At 38.9% G+C, this 17130-nt stretch overlaps 2 protein-coding genes and 1 long non-coding RNA gene across 30 annotated transcripts in view; 1 reads left to right on the top strand and 2 right to left on the bottom strand.

Annotated features, from left to right (window-relative positions):
* LOC125263301 overlaps positions 1 to 4753 on the bottom strand; it is a 27877-nt gene extending 23124 nt beyond the window's left edge. For 20 of the 27 annotated variants that reach the window (XR_007183782.1, XR_007183765.1, XR_007183774.1 and 17 more), the window contains exons 1-4: positions 4601 to 4753; positions 4066 to 4172; positions 650 to 778; positions 437 to 476 (exon numbers count right to left, since the gene is read on the bottom strand). This is a non-coding gene — a long non-coding RNA (uncharacterized LOC125263301). Of the gene's footprint in view, positions 1 to 436; positions 477 to 649; positions 779 to 4065; positions 4173 to 4411; positions 4455 to 4600 lie in introns of those variants that run through there. The other 7 variants (XR_007183756.1, XR_007183767.1, XR_007183764.1 and 4 more) reach the window with 3 other exon arrangements.
* LOC125263284 overlaps positions 1 to 4890 on the top strand; it is a 17856-nt gene extending 12966 nt beyond the window's left edge. The window contains exons 12-14 of the mRNA XM_048182287.1: positions 594 to 808; positions 4075 to 4234; positions 4768 to 4890. Coding sequence (XP_048038244.1) covers positions 594 to 808; positions 4075 to 4234; positions 4768 to 4865 — 473 coding nt within the window. The 3' untranslated portion in view covers positions 4866 to 4890. The remainder of the gene's footprint in view (positions 1 to 593; positions 809 to 4074; positions 4235 to 4767) is intronic.
* The window catches only part of LOC125263285, a 1003076-nt gene that overhangs the window by 705431 nt on the left and 280515 nt on the right, over positions 1 to 17130 (bottom strand). The gene's annotated exons all lie outside the window — the stretch shown is intronic.

The raw sequence follows: 17130 nt of genomic DNA on the forward strand, positions 1-17130 counted from the left end.
CTGAACTGCTAAATTCATATGGATTAGTTTTCTGATCTCTTTATAAACTTTCTAAAGAGTCAAAGTGTTCATTGCAAAGGCAGTATGAAGGAACTGACAGCCCTCGGATTTCATCAAAAATATCTTAATTTGTGTTCTGAAGATGAACAAAGGTCTTACGGGTTTGGACGTCATGAGGGTGAGTAATTGAGGACATGATTTTCATTTTTGGGTGAACTAACCCTTTAACCAAACCAGGTAAAAGAGTGAAACTCAAAAAAAAAACAAACAAACAAAATTATATGAGTGGGGGTCACTTCATGAAAATGTCACATTATTTAGAGTGAAATGTAACCCAGACATGTTCTTCAGTCAGAGGCACACGTGACAATGAAAACACAAAAACATGTGACAATGTCACAAAACATTGAAAACCTCACAGTAAATTTTTACTTACAGGTACTTCTGGCATGAGACAGGAAAATCCAGTCTTGCGTCTGGTTCCAAATCAATGTACATGTAAGTTAAAAAAAAATTGTTTTTAAAAATTTGTAAAATGCATTATTTTATTAATCAAAACTACATGCCAAATTAAATGTTCTTCTGTACTGCAGCTGTAGAAAGGGCCATTCTAGAAACACTAGAGAAAATGGACATGAAGATAAACCACCTGACTTCACTGGTCCAGTCTCTAGTGGGAAACAGGCGCTTTTTACCCCCAGTGGCAGAGCAAAATGAGGAGGAAGATGGCATCTTTCCTCTTGCATCCACTGAGGATCTAGACCGGCTGGAGCAAAGTCTGTCAGACAGAGGTTTTATGCAGAGAATGGTAAGAAATGGAATTGTCAACCTACAATTACTAATGAAATGTAGTGTGTATGTTTATATGCTACTTGCCAAAAGTTTGAAATGAAGATTGAAAACATTAAAGGGTTAGTTCACTCAAAAATGAAAATTGTGTCATTGATTACTCTCCCTCATGTCGTTCCACACCCGTAAGACCTTTGTTAATCTTCGGAACACAAATAAAGATATTTTAGTTGAAATCCAATGGCTCAGTGAGGCCTTCATAGCCAGCAATGACACTTCCTCTCTCAAGATCCATTAAAGGGTTAGTTCACCCAAAAATGAAAATTATGTCATTAATGACACACCCTCATGTCGTTCCAAACCCGTAAGACCTCCTTTCATCTTCAGAACACAGTTTAAGATATTTTAGATTTAGTCCGAGAGCTTTCTGTCCCTCCATTGAAAGTGTTTGTACGGTATACTGTCCATGTCCAGAAATGTAACAAAAACATCATCAAAGTAGTCCATGTGACATCAGTGGGTTAGTTAGAAGTTTTTGAAGCATTGAAAATACATTTTGGTCCAAAAATAACAAAAACTACGACTTTATTCAGCATTGTATTCTCTTCCGGAATCCTTTCCACTGAATTGATTCCACTGAATTGATTCCACTGAATCCTTTCATCTGTCGGCGTTGGTAATGCATTTTTACGTCGTTGTTTTTGGCGATTAGGACATCCGCGACATGGACACTTACGCACAATTTTAAAAAATAGCTTGAATACAGCGTGCGTCTCCCTCATACTGTAAACAAAACTCTGGCGCACCAGATAACACGTCAGCAGCGTCTTACATCAGCAGTGCGCTGCGGAGTCGTGAACCCGGATTGACAACAGACCCGGAAGAGAATACAATGCTGAATAAAGTCGTAGTTTTTGTTACTTTTGGACCAAAATGTATTTTCGATGCTTCAAAAACTTCTAACTAACCCACTGATGTCACATGGACTACTTTGATGATGTTTTTATTACCTTTCTGGACATGGACAGTCTACCGTACATACACTTTCAATGGAGGGACAGAAAGCTCTCGGATTAAATCTAACATATCTTAAACTGTGTTCTGAAGATGAACGGAGGTCTTACGGGTTTGGAACGACATGAGGGTGAGTCATTAATGACATAATTTTCATTTTTGGGTGAACTAACCCTTTAATGTACTAAAAACATATTTAAATCAGTTCATGTGAGTACAGTGGTTCAATATTAATATTATAAAGCGACAAGAATATTTTTGGTGTGCCAAAAAAACAAAACAAAATAGCGACTTATATAGTGATGGCCGATTTCAAAACACTGCTTCAGGAAGCATTGGAGCACAGATGAATCAGTGTGTCGAATCATGATTCGGATCGTGTGTCAAACCGCCAAACTGCTGAAATCACGTGACTTTGGCGCTCCGAACAGCTGATTCAATACTCTGATTCATTTGTGCTCCGAATCTTCCTGAAGCAGTGTTTTGAAATCGACCATCACTAAATAAGTCGTTATTTTGTTTTTTTTTGGTGCACCAAAAATATTCTCGTGGCTTTATAATATTAATATTGAACCACTGTACTCACATGAACTGATTTAAATATGTTTTTAGTACATTAATGGATCTTGAGAGAGGAAATGTCATTGCTCCCTATGGAGGTCTCACTGAGCTATCGGATTTCAACTAAAATATCTTAATTTGTGTTCTGAAGATGAACGAAGGTCTTACGAGTTTGGAACGACATGAGGGTGAGTAATAAATGACAGAATTTTCATTTTTGGGTGAACTAACCCTTTAACAGTTAAAGGAACACTCCACTTTTTTTGAAAATAGGCTCATTTTCCAACTCTCCTAGAGTTAAACAGTTGAGTTTTACCATTTTCAAATCCATTTCATGATATTACGCAGCAGCTGTGACCCCCTGTTTGCACAGGGAGCGTGCCTTGCAACCAGGGAGACATTTGTGAGAGGCGCTGCGTAATATCATCGCTCCTGCTGCACCAACAGTACGGCAGCAAAGTTCCTTGATTATTACGCCAGAATGAGAGTATAGTTCCTAGCTATATCGGCCTAGAAAATCATAGCTTTTCATTTTCCGTCAGTCTTAATACACGATATAACTACAGAAGTGTCAAGTTTTAAATAGGAAAAATATCGAAACTCTTTGGTCATTTTTGAGCGAGATGCTAACGGTCTAATCAGATTCAATGAACTATGCTAAAAGTGGTACCGCCAGACCCGGAGATCGACTGAATTGGTTTGAAAACGGTAAGTTTAGGGGAGTTTTTTTCCTTTAATATTTAAAGGAAAAAAAAGTGTTCCTTTAAATATTATTACTATTTTAAATGATTTTTCTGTTTGAATATATTGTAAATTTCATTTATTCTGATCAAAGCTTGATTTTCACCATCATTACTCCAGTCTTCAGTGTCACATGACATTCTCATAAGTCATTTTTATGCTTGGATATTAGCAATTACTATTGGTGGTCAATTATTGATGATGGTTCTTATTATCCACATTAAAATAGTTTTTTCCACTTCATGTTTGAGAAAACAGTGATTTTTTAGGATTCTTTGATGAACAAAGTTCAAATGAACAGCATTTATTTGAAATGTAAATCTTCTGAAATGTTATAAATGTGTTTGTCATTTTTGATTTTGCTTATTAAAATTTTTACTCACCCTAAACCAGGGGTCTCCAAACTCGGTCCTGGAGGGCCACTGTCCTGCAAAGTTTAGCTCCAGCTTGCCTCAACACACCTGCCTCAAAGTTTCTTGCATGCCTAATTAGACCTTGATGGGCTGGTTCAGGTGTTTAATTGGGGTTTGAGCTAAACTCTGCAGGACAGTGGCCCTCCAGGACCAAGTTTGCCCATCCCTGCCCTAAACTTTTGAAAGGTAGTTTATCACAGTTTCCACAAAACTATGAAGCAGCACAACTTTCAACATTAATAATAATCAGAAATGTTTCTTGAGCAGAAAATCAGCATATTAGACTGATTTCTGAAGGATCATGTGCTGCTGAAAATTCAGCTTTGTAAAGCAAGAATTGCTTTACAAAATAGAAAACAGTTCATATGAATATAACAAAAAAATGTTTACTGTTGGATTAAATTTTGTATCAAATCAATGCAATCGGTGAACATGAACAGACTTTCAAAAACATTACAAAAGATTAATTCCAAACATTTGACAGGTACTAGTGTTTAGTATAGTACAGAAGAGGTCCATTTCTTTGCTAAAACGTATTTTAATGTACCTGTTGAAGGTGAACAGATTATCCATCAGCGGCGGGCCAAATATGAAGAAGACCGTCTGGAGAATCTGCTCCAAGGTGTTCAGCACCAACGTCGCCCGCCAACTTAACTGGTGTGGAAGAGGAGACAAGCGGGGGATAAGGAGGACAAACGTCGGGTCACTGTTAACCGGTAAGTTCAAAAGTTGTACATGCATTAGATCCAATGGCGGGAAGTTACAGCGTTAAATTAAATAAGTACTTGGCTAACATGTTCATGAGTCAAACATAATCAAACATGTGGTAAAACTAACAGCAAAGTGCCATTTTAAAAAATAGTTAGCAAATATAATGGCTTTGTTTAACGAACCTTGGGTTAACCGATCAGTTGCCCAACCACAGAAACGGGCACAACTCGCTCGTTAGTAACTTAGCTAACTAAGGTGATTATCATGATCAACCTAATCAACATAACGTCATTTCAAGGTTATTGTATAATCGATCACAGACACCACACATAATTAGTATTAAAATATAACGTTATTTGTTTTATACTTACCCTAAGCACATTTTCCCTCACAACTCGTCAGGACACGTGTCTTCTCCACGCAGCATCAGCGTAGACTCGCGCAGGAAGAAAACTCGCTGATAGGCTGTCTTTGACAAATTTATTCGTTTTAAAAAATAAAGTGTTTTTGTTTGTTTGTTTGTTTTTTTTACATGCAGCTTCAGCCATGAGGAATCCCGTCCTGCCGTCACCAACGGAAGCAGAGACGGAGAAATATATCAAAGATTTCCTCCGCTTGGCCCCAGGGAGGGTGTAATTGTTTATTTAATTTTAATCTTAATTTATTTAATTGTTTTGTTTGAATATGGCGTTATGTTAATATATATTATTTAATTTTAATCTTAATTTATTTAATTGTTTGTTGTTTTGTTTGAATATGGCGTTATGTTAATATAGATTTTTATAATTAATTAAAAGTTGTAATCAATATAATGAATTAGAAATACGTTTTTGCCTAATAAATATTTTTAAAACCATCAACAAATGCGTGTTTTATTGTGGTTATTTAATCATGTGAAGATGTGGCTGGATTTTATGGGGGTTAATTTTATTAATGGGAGGAATCATATCTTAAAACGATGTCTGGGCTACATAAATCAGATGTCTTGCAGACGTATAAACATCTGATAAACGTCTGTAAAAGAGCGGATTGCCGACGTTCTAAATTATTAACGTCTTATAGACATCGCCTAGACGTCGTTCTAACAGCTGGAAGGGACGTCTCGGCGACGTATTGCAGATGAGCAAACGCTCTAAAATATACGTCTTCCAGACGAAAATGACGACGTCGCACAGATGTCTGCACGACGTACGTTTGCTATGAATAATCACAATTTATTAAGTAAATGTTAGGTAGTTTCCCTGATAGCACACGTACATCTCGGAGACGTCTATTTGATGTGCGTGTTTACATCTGGAAGACGTATTATTTAGGGTGTTTGCTCATCTGGAATACGTCTATAGGACGTATCCTGTCAGATGTCAAATAGACGTTTAGAAGACGTCTTTAAGATGTTTATGATTTAGAATGTATGTAAAACTGACATCTTAAAGACGTCTATCAGATGTTTGTAAACAGCAGATGCTTTCCAGATGAAGTGATCTTTAACAGACGTCTTGCAGACGTACGTGTGCTATCTGGGTTTGCTGGCAAATATTTTATGAATATGTAGTAGGCTATTAGGTATATCTCAAATATAAATAAAACTATGTCGATTCGTTTAAAAAGCTTGAATCAATTAAATTTACTCATAATATCCAAATGCCATATTAACAAACATAATGTTGGCTTAATGCAATATCTGGAAAGTTATCAGGAGACCTATGGACCACGTCGCTATAGCACACGTACGTCTGCAAGACGTCTGTTAAAGATCACTTCATCTGGAAAGCATCTGCTGTTTACAAACATCTGATAGACGTCTTTAAGATGTCAGTTTTACATACATTCTAAATCATAAACATCTTAAAGACGTCTTCTAAACGTCTATTTGACATCTGACAGGATACGTCCTATAGACGTATTCCAGATGAGCAAACAACCTAAATAATACGTCTTCCAGACGTAAACACACACATCAAATAGACGTCTCCGAGATGTACGTGTGCTATCAGGGAACGTTCTCCGTGGTATTAACCAGCGACGTCTTTTGAAGACGTGCCCGCGACGTTTCTGGAACGTTAGCCAAGATTCTAAAAAATGGAACATTACCACGACGTCCTCACAACGTTGTCATAAAGTAATGTCACGCTGACCAAATGACGACTACCTGACGACGTCGTCACAACGTACTGTGTTTGCTGGGAAGCCCTAAAGAGTGAGCACACGCTTTCGACATGCACTTTTGAGAACTCTAAGGAAAGAGCGCGTTCTCTTCGCCTGATGGACACTTCAAACACACGTTTGCACTGCTTGTTTGGTTTACCTGTTTAAAGTTCATAACGAGCGTTTTGTCTGACTCAAAACGCACGTATTCAACGCCCCGTTTTGTTATGATAAACGCACGTCAAAAGCGCGCGTTTTTTGGTCACTCCAAAGCGCACGTCAAAAACGCGCGTTTTAAGGGCCGTTTCATAGTCAACGCATCTGTACGCATACGCGTCCCCGAGGCTACGCATCGTTACGCTTCGGCCGCCATTATGCGTCGGTGCGTAGCCAAATGTGTCGTCCTAGTTTTTGATACGCGACGCGCCGATCCACGCAATACTATGCGTTGTCAGTGGGGGCGACATTGCAAGTATTGTACAGTAATTCAAGTATATTGTGTTTACAGAAGTAGAAGGTTTGAATACAATGGCGGGCGAAGAGGAAAAATTATGCGAACTTATACGTATTCATCCTGATCTCTTTTTTGATTTAAAGGGCGAACATACCACCGTCTATCTCTGCGTTGCCTTTGTTGCCGCCGATGTAAAATCAGCAACAGAATACACTCCTCTTCAGTTGCCATTTTGATCTGAATATCACCCGACTCTACTACCCCCTGTTGCGTGAGCGGTGTATTGCATACACGCATCGCCCGTGACGCTTGCGTCCACTGTTTAGACTATGAAAGGGAGCGCGTCGCTCGCGTCGCTCGCGTTGCTTGCTCGCGTTTCTCGCGTTGACTATGTAACGGCCCTAATAGCAAATCACACGTCGAGAACACGCGTTTTGGTACACAAAAATGCGCGTTCTTGACGCGCGTTTTCCATGATACCAAAGCGCGCGTTAAGAACGCGCGTTTTTAACGCAAATCACACGTCGAGGACGCGCGTTTTGCTGTCAAAACGCGCGCTTTTGACACGTCAGTGTGCAATCAGACGTCCGACCAGGCGTTTGTGAGCGCTAAACGCCTCATTCGCGCCGCGAGACCTCCAGACGCGCGTAAACGCGTCTTTACATTGACTTAAAGGTGCGTTCACGTGGCCTCGTAATTCCTGTAGTTACGAGATTCTAGCTTGTAAAAAGCGTTCATGTCCTCGTAGAGCTCGTAATTACAGCTTGTAAGCTGGGAGTTTTCTGAAAGCTCCCAGATATACCACGTGGCCGCGCTGTACCACCTGACAGCTGTAGATTCATTTAGGCGTTGACAGTGCTGCCATGGAAACGCATAATTCCCAGTTCAAGGACCAAAAGGACGTGAACAGCTCCGAATATAACGTCACGTGTTGTCATTTCAAGATTCCGGTAAATACGAGGTGACGTGAACGCAGCTTAACATTGAAATCATTCGCGCCAGACGCTCTATTCGCGTTTGGTGTGAACACAGCATTACGTTGCTGGGGAGCGTCGGGGCCTAGAAAACAACAAATGGCCTCTTCACTCAATGAGCCAAACAAAACAACAGATCACCTGAACGCCCTTTTTTTAGGCAGCTGAACTCCGCAATTTCCTCCTTGGAAGCGGCCGATCATCCAGTCGTGTCCCCGGCAGTCGTCAGAAGGGCGGCGTGAATCTCTCCCGGATGAGCGCGAGGAATGGATATCGCGTGCGGCCTCGCCCAGAGATTTAAAGGGCACCTATTATGCCCCTTTTTACAAGATGTAATATTGGTCTTGGGTGTCCCCAGAATGTATTTGTGAAGTTTCAGCACAAAATACCCCACAGTTAATTTATTATAACCATTTGAAAATGTCATTTTTGGGGCCTGTTTTAAAAAGAGCTGTTTTGGTGTGTACCACCTTAAATATAAATGAGCTGCATATCCCCGCCCTGCCTTTGGATGAGGGCGTAACTTGCATACCTATGGCAATAAACAGAGGGTAGAAGCAGAATGGCTGAGAGTGAGAGACCCGCTGTTTTGAATGGCATTCAGCCGTACATGTTTGAACCGGAATCAGACCCAGATGATGAAGAGACTCCGGCAGAAGAAACACAATTGAGAATGGAGCAGGACGTCTCTGAATGGTTATTTGATACATTTATGTACTTATAGAGTTTTAATCGCGTCCCCTTTGCAATTATGGATGTGCAACACACACACACACACACACACACACACACTGTGACAACGTTCGCGCAATTTTTTGAAACTACAAACACAAATACTGTGATAACGTTTGCTAAGTACAAACGAAATTATATTTACACACTATACAAACAAGGTTTAAATTATATACACAGACATTCTACGACGACGACAACAACTTTAGACGCATTTGTTATTGAATTGGCTGACATCGACTGAAATGACTATTTGCTCAAAAAACATTAAATACACTTACTTCTTCTGGAGGTGACGTTGGATCGCGAACAGTAGGCAACGATCCACACTTGAGGATTAACTTTGCAGCAAGACCTGCTTTGAATTGACCCTCGTTCTCAAAACAGTCAGTCAAAAAATGATTCGCGCAAACATAAACGTATTTTGGAATTTTGAGTGGCGCCTTTCTTTCGTAAATAAAATCCATCCACTGCGTTTTCAGTGGCTCTGATGTCAGAAGTAAGTGAAAACTACTATGTTCATTATTACATCCCACAACAGAACACTTATGTTTCTTAGGAGACATTACCGGCTGTCGTTGAAACAATGGAGGATGGTTGACAGATCACCAAGGTCGGGGTCTATGCCAAAACCAGATTGTCAATCAAACCACGTGGGTGGGGCTTAGCGCAATTCTACGTCACAGTGAGAGCAATCTTAGAACAGGGCGTTCTGAGACAGTGCTTATGAATTATTGAGATTGTAAAAAAACCACTGGGTGGATTTTTCTCATTCTAGGGTGGTTTTGCTCACACACTGCCAACACACATTTATGGTCAAACACCATGTAAAAGTGAATTTTGCATAATAGGTGCCCTTTAACTCCCCCGGCAGTTGGCAGAAGGGCGCCGCGAGTCTCTCCTACGTAGACAGCGAGGATATAGTGTGCGGCCTCGCTCAGAAGTTTCAGTTCTCAGAAATCAGTCTCCTCAACGAATAAACTAGACTCTAATGTCTCTTTTGCTTATAATTTACTCACCCCCATGTCATCCAAGATGTCCATGTCCTTCTTTCTTCAGTCGAAAAGAAATTAAGGTTTTTGATGAAAACATTCCAGGATTTTTCTCCATACAATGGGCTTGAATGGGCACCAAACGGTTCAAGGTCCTAAAGACAGTTTCAGTGCAGCTTCAAAGGGCTTTAAACGATACCAGACGATGAATAAGGGTCTTATCTAGCGAAACGATCAGTCATTTTTAAAAAAAAAAAAAAAAAAATTAAGTTTTATAAGCACAAATGTTCTCCTTGCTCTGTTCTCGGATGCGCGTTCGTGACGTCACGTAATACGCAATTATGTTGAAAAGGTCACGCTTGACAAAGGCGGAAGTACAGATTCGGTGTTTACAACTTAAACGTGCAAATACTAAGTCAAACGCCGTTTACAAAAAAAGGTAAAACAACAATGTCGGACGAGGAGAAGATGAGTTTTTCGCCTGCCCTACCTTTTGAACCGGAATACACAGAGGAAGAAATTAGGCAGATGGAAGAGACTGCTGCGGCGACACACACCTCTCAAGCATCGGGCAGACGAAGATCTAACGAGACGTGGTGGTGCACATGTGGCAAATGCCAACCATTGCCAACAGAGGAAGAATCTAGATACTGCCACGACTGGACCATTTCAATCCCGCCATTAGAATCAGTCGGTGAGTCCCTGTTTCCATCTCGCTGCATTACCGGACAAAATTTCCACCGTTACTGAGCAACAGCGTTTTAAGGGGGTCGCACACCGGACGCGAAGCTCAGCGCAGAGCCACGTCTTTAAAATTCGAACGCATTGTTTTCTATGAGTGTCCGCACACCGGCGGCGACATTCGGTGCCTGTCCGCGGCGCCCAGGAAGTTGTTCAAAATCCTGCTGCGCCACAGAGCGCCATGTACATTGTTTACATTAAATGTATATTATATTTCTCTCAAATTGTCGTTAATGTACATACTGACTTCACCCTGTGCTGCAAGATACATCAGTTTTACATTCTTAGTTTAACAGCTTGAATAAAGTCTAAAAATGTATAATAAACGTAGCCTTTTCTTTCCTTTTGCTTTGTTGTGCCATTTTTCCATGTACACTAACCTCAGTGCGAAATATTAAAGCATATGTAACGTTTCCCTGTTGACGTAAAACACTCCCATTGTGCAGCTCTTCTATCAGGAGTCGATTCAAAATTGAGCTCGCGCGTATAATGTGCGCGGCCGGTGTGCGACCCCCTTTAGAGGTGTTTTTGTTCTGATGGAGAAGGGTATGACTGTCTGGTGGTACTGACACAGGAAGAACCATTAGTTGTTTTACCTTTTTTTTTGTAAACGGCGTGTGTCTCAATCAGCTCCCTAGTTCAGTAGTCAGGGCACTGATCAGGGAATCAGCCACATTCACTTTCATACTGATTCACGACCTAGGGAACTAGGGAGCTGATCGAGACGCAGGGTTAGTATTTGCACGTTCAAGTTGTAAACACCGAATCTGTACTTCCGCCTATGTCAAGCGTGACCTTTTCAACGTAATTGCGTATTACGTGACGTCACGAACGCTCATCCGAGAACAGAGCAAGGAGAACATTTGTGCTTATAAAACTTAAACTTTTTTTTAATTTTTTTTAAAATGACTGATCGTTTCGCTAGATAAGACCCTTATTCATCGTCTGGTATCGTTTAAAGCCCTTTGAAGCTGCACTGAAACTGTCTTTAGGACGTTGAACCGTCTGGTGCCCATTCAAGCCCATTGTATGGAGAAAAATCCTGAAATGTTTTCATCAAAAACCTTAATTTCTTTTCGACTGAAGAAAGAAGGACATGGACATCTTGGATGACATGGGGGTGAGTAAATTATAAGCAAAAGTTTATTTAAAAGTGAACTAATCCTTTAATTAGTTTAAATTAAATTTTCCATCAATATTTTCATAAATGCCTTCTGGTTTTTACACTTCTTTTTGTGTACAGTTAAACCAGACAACAAGAACAGCCCAGTCCAGTGTCCAAGTGCAGCAGTAAGTACAATCTTAAATGACAATCTTATCATTTACCACATTTTCCAATGTCTAATCATTATTTTTTTTTATATACAACTCATTTAGAACAAGCAGCTCCTGTTTGGCTGTCTGGGCCAAGCAGGTAGTACATCTGCAAATGACTGAGATTTGTTATTTGATGTTCATATTTTACATTGTCTGATTTTTCACTTCTCTAAACCATTCAGCCAGACAGGGCAGCTCCCATTTGGCTGACCCCAAGGCAAGCAGCTCCTCTTTGGCTAACCCAAGGCAGTCCAGCCCCCTGTTTGGCTGTCCAAGAAAAGAAGGTAGTACATTCACAAATGACTGAAGTTTACAATTTTTTTTAAATTTATTGTGCACTGTTTAACTCTTACTCTTTCACACAACTCACCCAGTTGAAGTGGCCTCCGTTTGGATGTCCAGGCAAAGCAGGTACACAACACATCCACAAATACTAAATATTGCAATATTTAAAGCCTTCCAGTGTCTAATTTCACTCTGCACAATTCAGCCAGGCTCAGCAACCACACTTGATAAGTCCCATACTTCTCAGGAGAAAGATTCCATCACATTGTGTCCTCTACAGAGCTGCCTTGATGTTCTAAACTTACACCACTTTACCAAAGGTTAATTTGTTGTGCGGTTGGGTTTTTTTTTTTGTTTTTTAAACTTACTACACTCAACACTTGCAGTTTTCTTAATTTGTCCAAAAGAGCATTAAATGTTTTCTTTGTTTCCTACAGATGGAAGACCGGCAACCCCCCATCCCCCCCCCCCACTAAAACATGGTGCAAAAAGGCCATACTTTGAGGCAAAAATTCAAAAGCACAAAGTTCAGAAACTTCTATTCTTCACACAAGAACTCTACACTCAGTTTGAAGCATTTGTTGACATTGTTCATCTTAACAGAAGTCCAGTACACCTACATGATGTCCAACTACAACCATCACGTCTCACTGAGGGGGCACACGATGTCCTATACACCCACAAATCAACAATGTCCTGTTTAAATCAGCTTGACTACAGTTATAATCTGACAATTTCAAGACGGCAACCTTCCCATCTCAGAAATACTGAAAGACATCATATCAGAGTAAGTACAAAAAAACTACTGTAGATGAGAAACTCTTGCTCACCTTTAAATTGCATAATGTATGTTGAATGGATGTTAACTTTTCTTTTCCCTTTTTTTTTTTTTTTTTTTTTTTTTTTTTTTTTTTAAAAAAAGGGTTCTTTCCTATCATGGTTTACTGCTTCTGACTGTGTGTAGAGTCCTGGTTTGAAGAGTACACGTTTCTGAACTTTGTGTTTTTGTTGAATTTCTGCTTCAAAGTATGGCCTTCTTGATCCATGTTTTAGCTGTGATTGTTGTGGATGTGGGCCACTGGTGACTGGTTTGTTGTTCCCTTCCCTCCCTTCTTTTTAGATGTTTGACAGTGCCTAAAACAATGTCTTTTTTTTTTTTTTTTTTTTTTCTTTTCTACATACTGTCAAGTTTCCATGTGTCACTTCAAATAAAGTGTTATCCTCACAGTGCAGCTTCTGTCTGTTCCTTTTCCATTAATTTAACTACACATTCCTATTGGATAACTATCACTATTTTCCACAAAACTAAAAGGTTCACAGGTTACTTCATGCCAATTTTTCTTTTCTCCCCACTTCCCACTGATCTTACAGATTTTGGCCAACATTTGTTCAGGTGATCTCTACACCAACCTACACACTAATGAACATGAAACTGGTATTCCTGCAAAAAATACCTCTCCAAAGCTGACCATGCCTGTTACTCTTGAATAACTTTTTATCCATTTCTTTCTAAGAGCAATAAGCTATGTTAGGGGTCAAATTAGGTTGGCATGCTGAACAGTTAACATTATAACTGATTGTATCTGTGCTCATTCTTGTTTTGAAATATTTCTTTAGATGAGTGACGTGTTGACCTAATCAGGACATGGTTGACTTGTTAGTTTACATGATGTAACTTGTCCTTTCATTTAGATGTGACCTTTTTCAAGAGTTAAATTCAAGATCAATTTTTTTTTTTTTTTTTTTTTTTTAATATACAAATAAGTTTCTTTGAACATAAATACTTTTTATTTGGCTCTTATTCTATACTCCATAACCTTTGTAAAGTATCTTTGAAAAATTCTGAAAACAATTGTAACACCATTGGTTAACTTCAATTTTATAATTTTACTTTTGTTTGTTTGTTTGGACTAATACACTTTTAAATGTATTTATTCACTTTGCTTTTGTTTCTCTTCAGCCATGGGTCAATGCATACACACCCAACAAATTGTTAGTGATATTAAACTACTTTCCTGCTGCTACTTCCTCTGAAAAGATACTCTCTAGCTGCACTATCATTTCTTAACCTGATGTAATTCTTCATAAGAATACAAATTTGAAAATAGAAGCATGTAAATCAATGAGCAGAATATTCTTTGATAAATATTATGTAGAGGGTTAATCAAACTAAAACCTTAGTGATAACCCATATATCTGAATGCAATCTAGTTAAACTAAATATTTCAATAATAATAACTTTACCTTTTTTTTCTTACTCTACCAAAGGACTTTCCTTAATATTACATTTGCATGTATCCAAAGGCAAAACCTTTAAAATTAAGTTTAATATTTTCATTCTAATTGTAAGATGAACTTTGCATTCTTAAAAGCATGTGAAAAAAAAATGCATAGAACAATGCTCATTCAATCATGAATGATTTTGACATTAAATCAATAAACATTTTTAATTTTTATAGTCAGTTGATGTGACATTTTAGCATGGAAAGCTTTCAAACCATTGCTATTTGCATGTTACATGTTGTATATGTCATCTAAAACACATAACTGAACTAATTTCTTTGTTAACCAATCAGCCAATGAAGCTCACAAGAATCAGCTGAATCAAATACAATTAGCCTTTAAATGGAAGCTACAAACATCTATCATTCACTACAGCTTTTCAGAAGACACTCTTCTTCAAAAGTGTCAAATAAATGACTTTTTTTTTAGTTTCTTTTTAAAACTTAGGACAAAGTTCCCACTGCAAGTACGCACATATACAAATTTAACATACCAGGTAAAACTTCCATTAACTAGTAAGACTTACAATTTTTCCATCAATATTTTCATAAATGCCTTCCAGTTTTTACTTTTATTTATTTATTTATTTATTTATTTTTTGTGTACAGCTAAACCAGACAATAAGAACAGCCCAGTCCAGTGTCCAAGTGCAGCAGCATCTTTTTTTTATACAACTCATTTAGAACAAGCAGTTCCTGTTTGGCTGTCTGGGCCAAGCAGGTAGTACATCTACAAATGACTGAGATTTGTTACATTTGTTATGCATATTTTACCTTGTCTGATTTTTCACTTCTCTAAACCATTCAGCCAGACAGGGCAGCTCCCATTTGGCTGACCCTAAGGCAAGCAGCTACTGTTTAGCTAACCCAAGGCAGTCCAGCCCCCTATTTGGCATTGTTTAACTTTTACTCTTTTACACAACTCACCCAGTTGAAGCAGTCCCCGTTTGGCTGACCAAGGCTAGGCAGCCTCCGTTTGGCTGTCCAGGCAAAGCAGGTACACAACACATCCACAAATACTAAACATTGCAATATTTAAAGTCTTCCTCTAATTTCACTCTGCACAATTCAGCCAGGCTCAGCAACCACACTTGATAAGTCCCATAGTTCTCAGGAGAAAGGTTCCATCACATTGTGTCCTCTACAGAGCTGCCTTGACATTCTAAACTTACACCACTTCACCACTTTTTTTAAACTTATTAGATACTCAACACTTTCAGTTTTCTTAATTTGTCTAAAAGACCATTAAATGTTGTTTCTTTGTTTCCTACAGATGGAAGACAAGCAAAAAAACACTACCCCCCAGTCAGTAGTTGGATATATTCATAATATATCTCCGCTAAAACAAGGTGCAAAAAGGCCATACTTTGAGGCAGAAATTCAACAGAAGCACAAAGTTCAGAAACTTCTTGTCTTCAAGCCAGAACTCTACACTCAGTTTGAAGCAGTAAACGGTGATAGGTAAACCTTCTCCTTAAGATAAATACCTGTCCATTTGCATTTGTTGACATTGTTCATCTTAACAGAAGTCCAGTACACCTACATGATGTCCAACTACAACCATCACGTCTCACTGAGGGGGCACACAATGTCCTATACACCCACAAATCAACAATGTCCTGTTTAAGTCAGCTTGACTACAGTTATAATCCAACAATTTCAAGAAAAGAAAGACAACTTCCCATCTCAGAAATACTGAAAGTAAAGACATCATATCAGAGAGTAAGTACCAAAAAAAAAAAAAAAAAAAAAAAAAAACCCCAATGTTGATGAGAAACTCTTACTTGGCTTCAAATTGCATATATTGTATGTTGAATGAATTTTGTTAACTTTGTTTTTCTTTTAAATTGCTTTAAAATGCAGGTGAATGTGAAAGCAAAGATTATTCAAAAGAATAGTCAAAGGCACAACTTTGTTCGTGATGGAACCTTTCTCCTAAATACTACCTACACTATTGCCGACACCACTGCTTCCATAGACTTGACTCTGTGGAACAACACTGCCATCACTATTGGATCCTGGTATTTGATCTCTAATGTATCAGTTCGGCACTTTAAAGGGAAAACCCTTATCATCACCACAAAAGACACTAAACTCACTCCACTAACCTGTCATGACAACACACACCCAATACAAACAACTTCACAGAACCTTACTGCAGATATTATTGGCGTGAACATTCATGTTTTGCACATTTGTCCCCAAAAACATGAAATCCCAGATATGCCACTATCTGCCTCAAGTCAACTGTCAGAAATACAACACTTACTTCAAATCATCATGCATAACCCATTACACACACGGTACACTCACAATCAAGACACCAACCAACATCAGAACAGTCAATATAGAAAACTATCTCATTAGATCTATTATTGACATCCCAGACAATGCCACCACACACACTATCATCGATTCCTTACTGGTTCTACCACCCGTTACAGTCACAATACACAAGGACAATTTGACAAACACAACTGCAACTGAACCTCCTACCCTGCACCATGTCACACCCATGATAACACTTACACCACCCTCACCCACCCAGTCCTCCACTTCACTGTTTCCATCCGATGATGACCTAGAGAAAATGATGGCAGACTTTCCATGTACTCAATCAACCCCCACAACAATCCCTCCAACAACAACCCCAGCAACAACCACACCATCTACAGAAGCAAGTACTCCCATCTAAAATATTGCTTGCTTTTTCATAAATTGAAATTTCACACACGCACACATGTACATGATGCATACACCACACCCATAAACGCATACACCTACATGCACATACATAATTCATACACCCATGCATGCACTTGCATACATGAACAATTCATACATGCACAATTCATACATGCACATTCATACTTACGTACACGTACGTAATTCATACATGCACATTCATGCTTACACATACATAATTCATACATGCATTCATATTTACGTACACGTACGTAATTCATAAACATTCATACA

Source organism: Megalobrama amblycephala, linkage group LG2 (genome assembly GCF_018812025.1).
Source record: "Megalobrama amblycephala isolate DHTTF-2021 linkage group LG2, ASM1881202v1, whole genome shotgun sequence".
NCBI classification, from domain to species: domain Eukaryota; kingdom Metazoa; phylum Chordata; class Actinopteri; order Cypriniformes; family Xenocyprididae; genus Megalobrama; species Megalobrama amblycephala.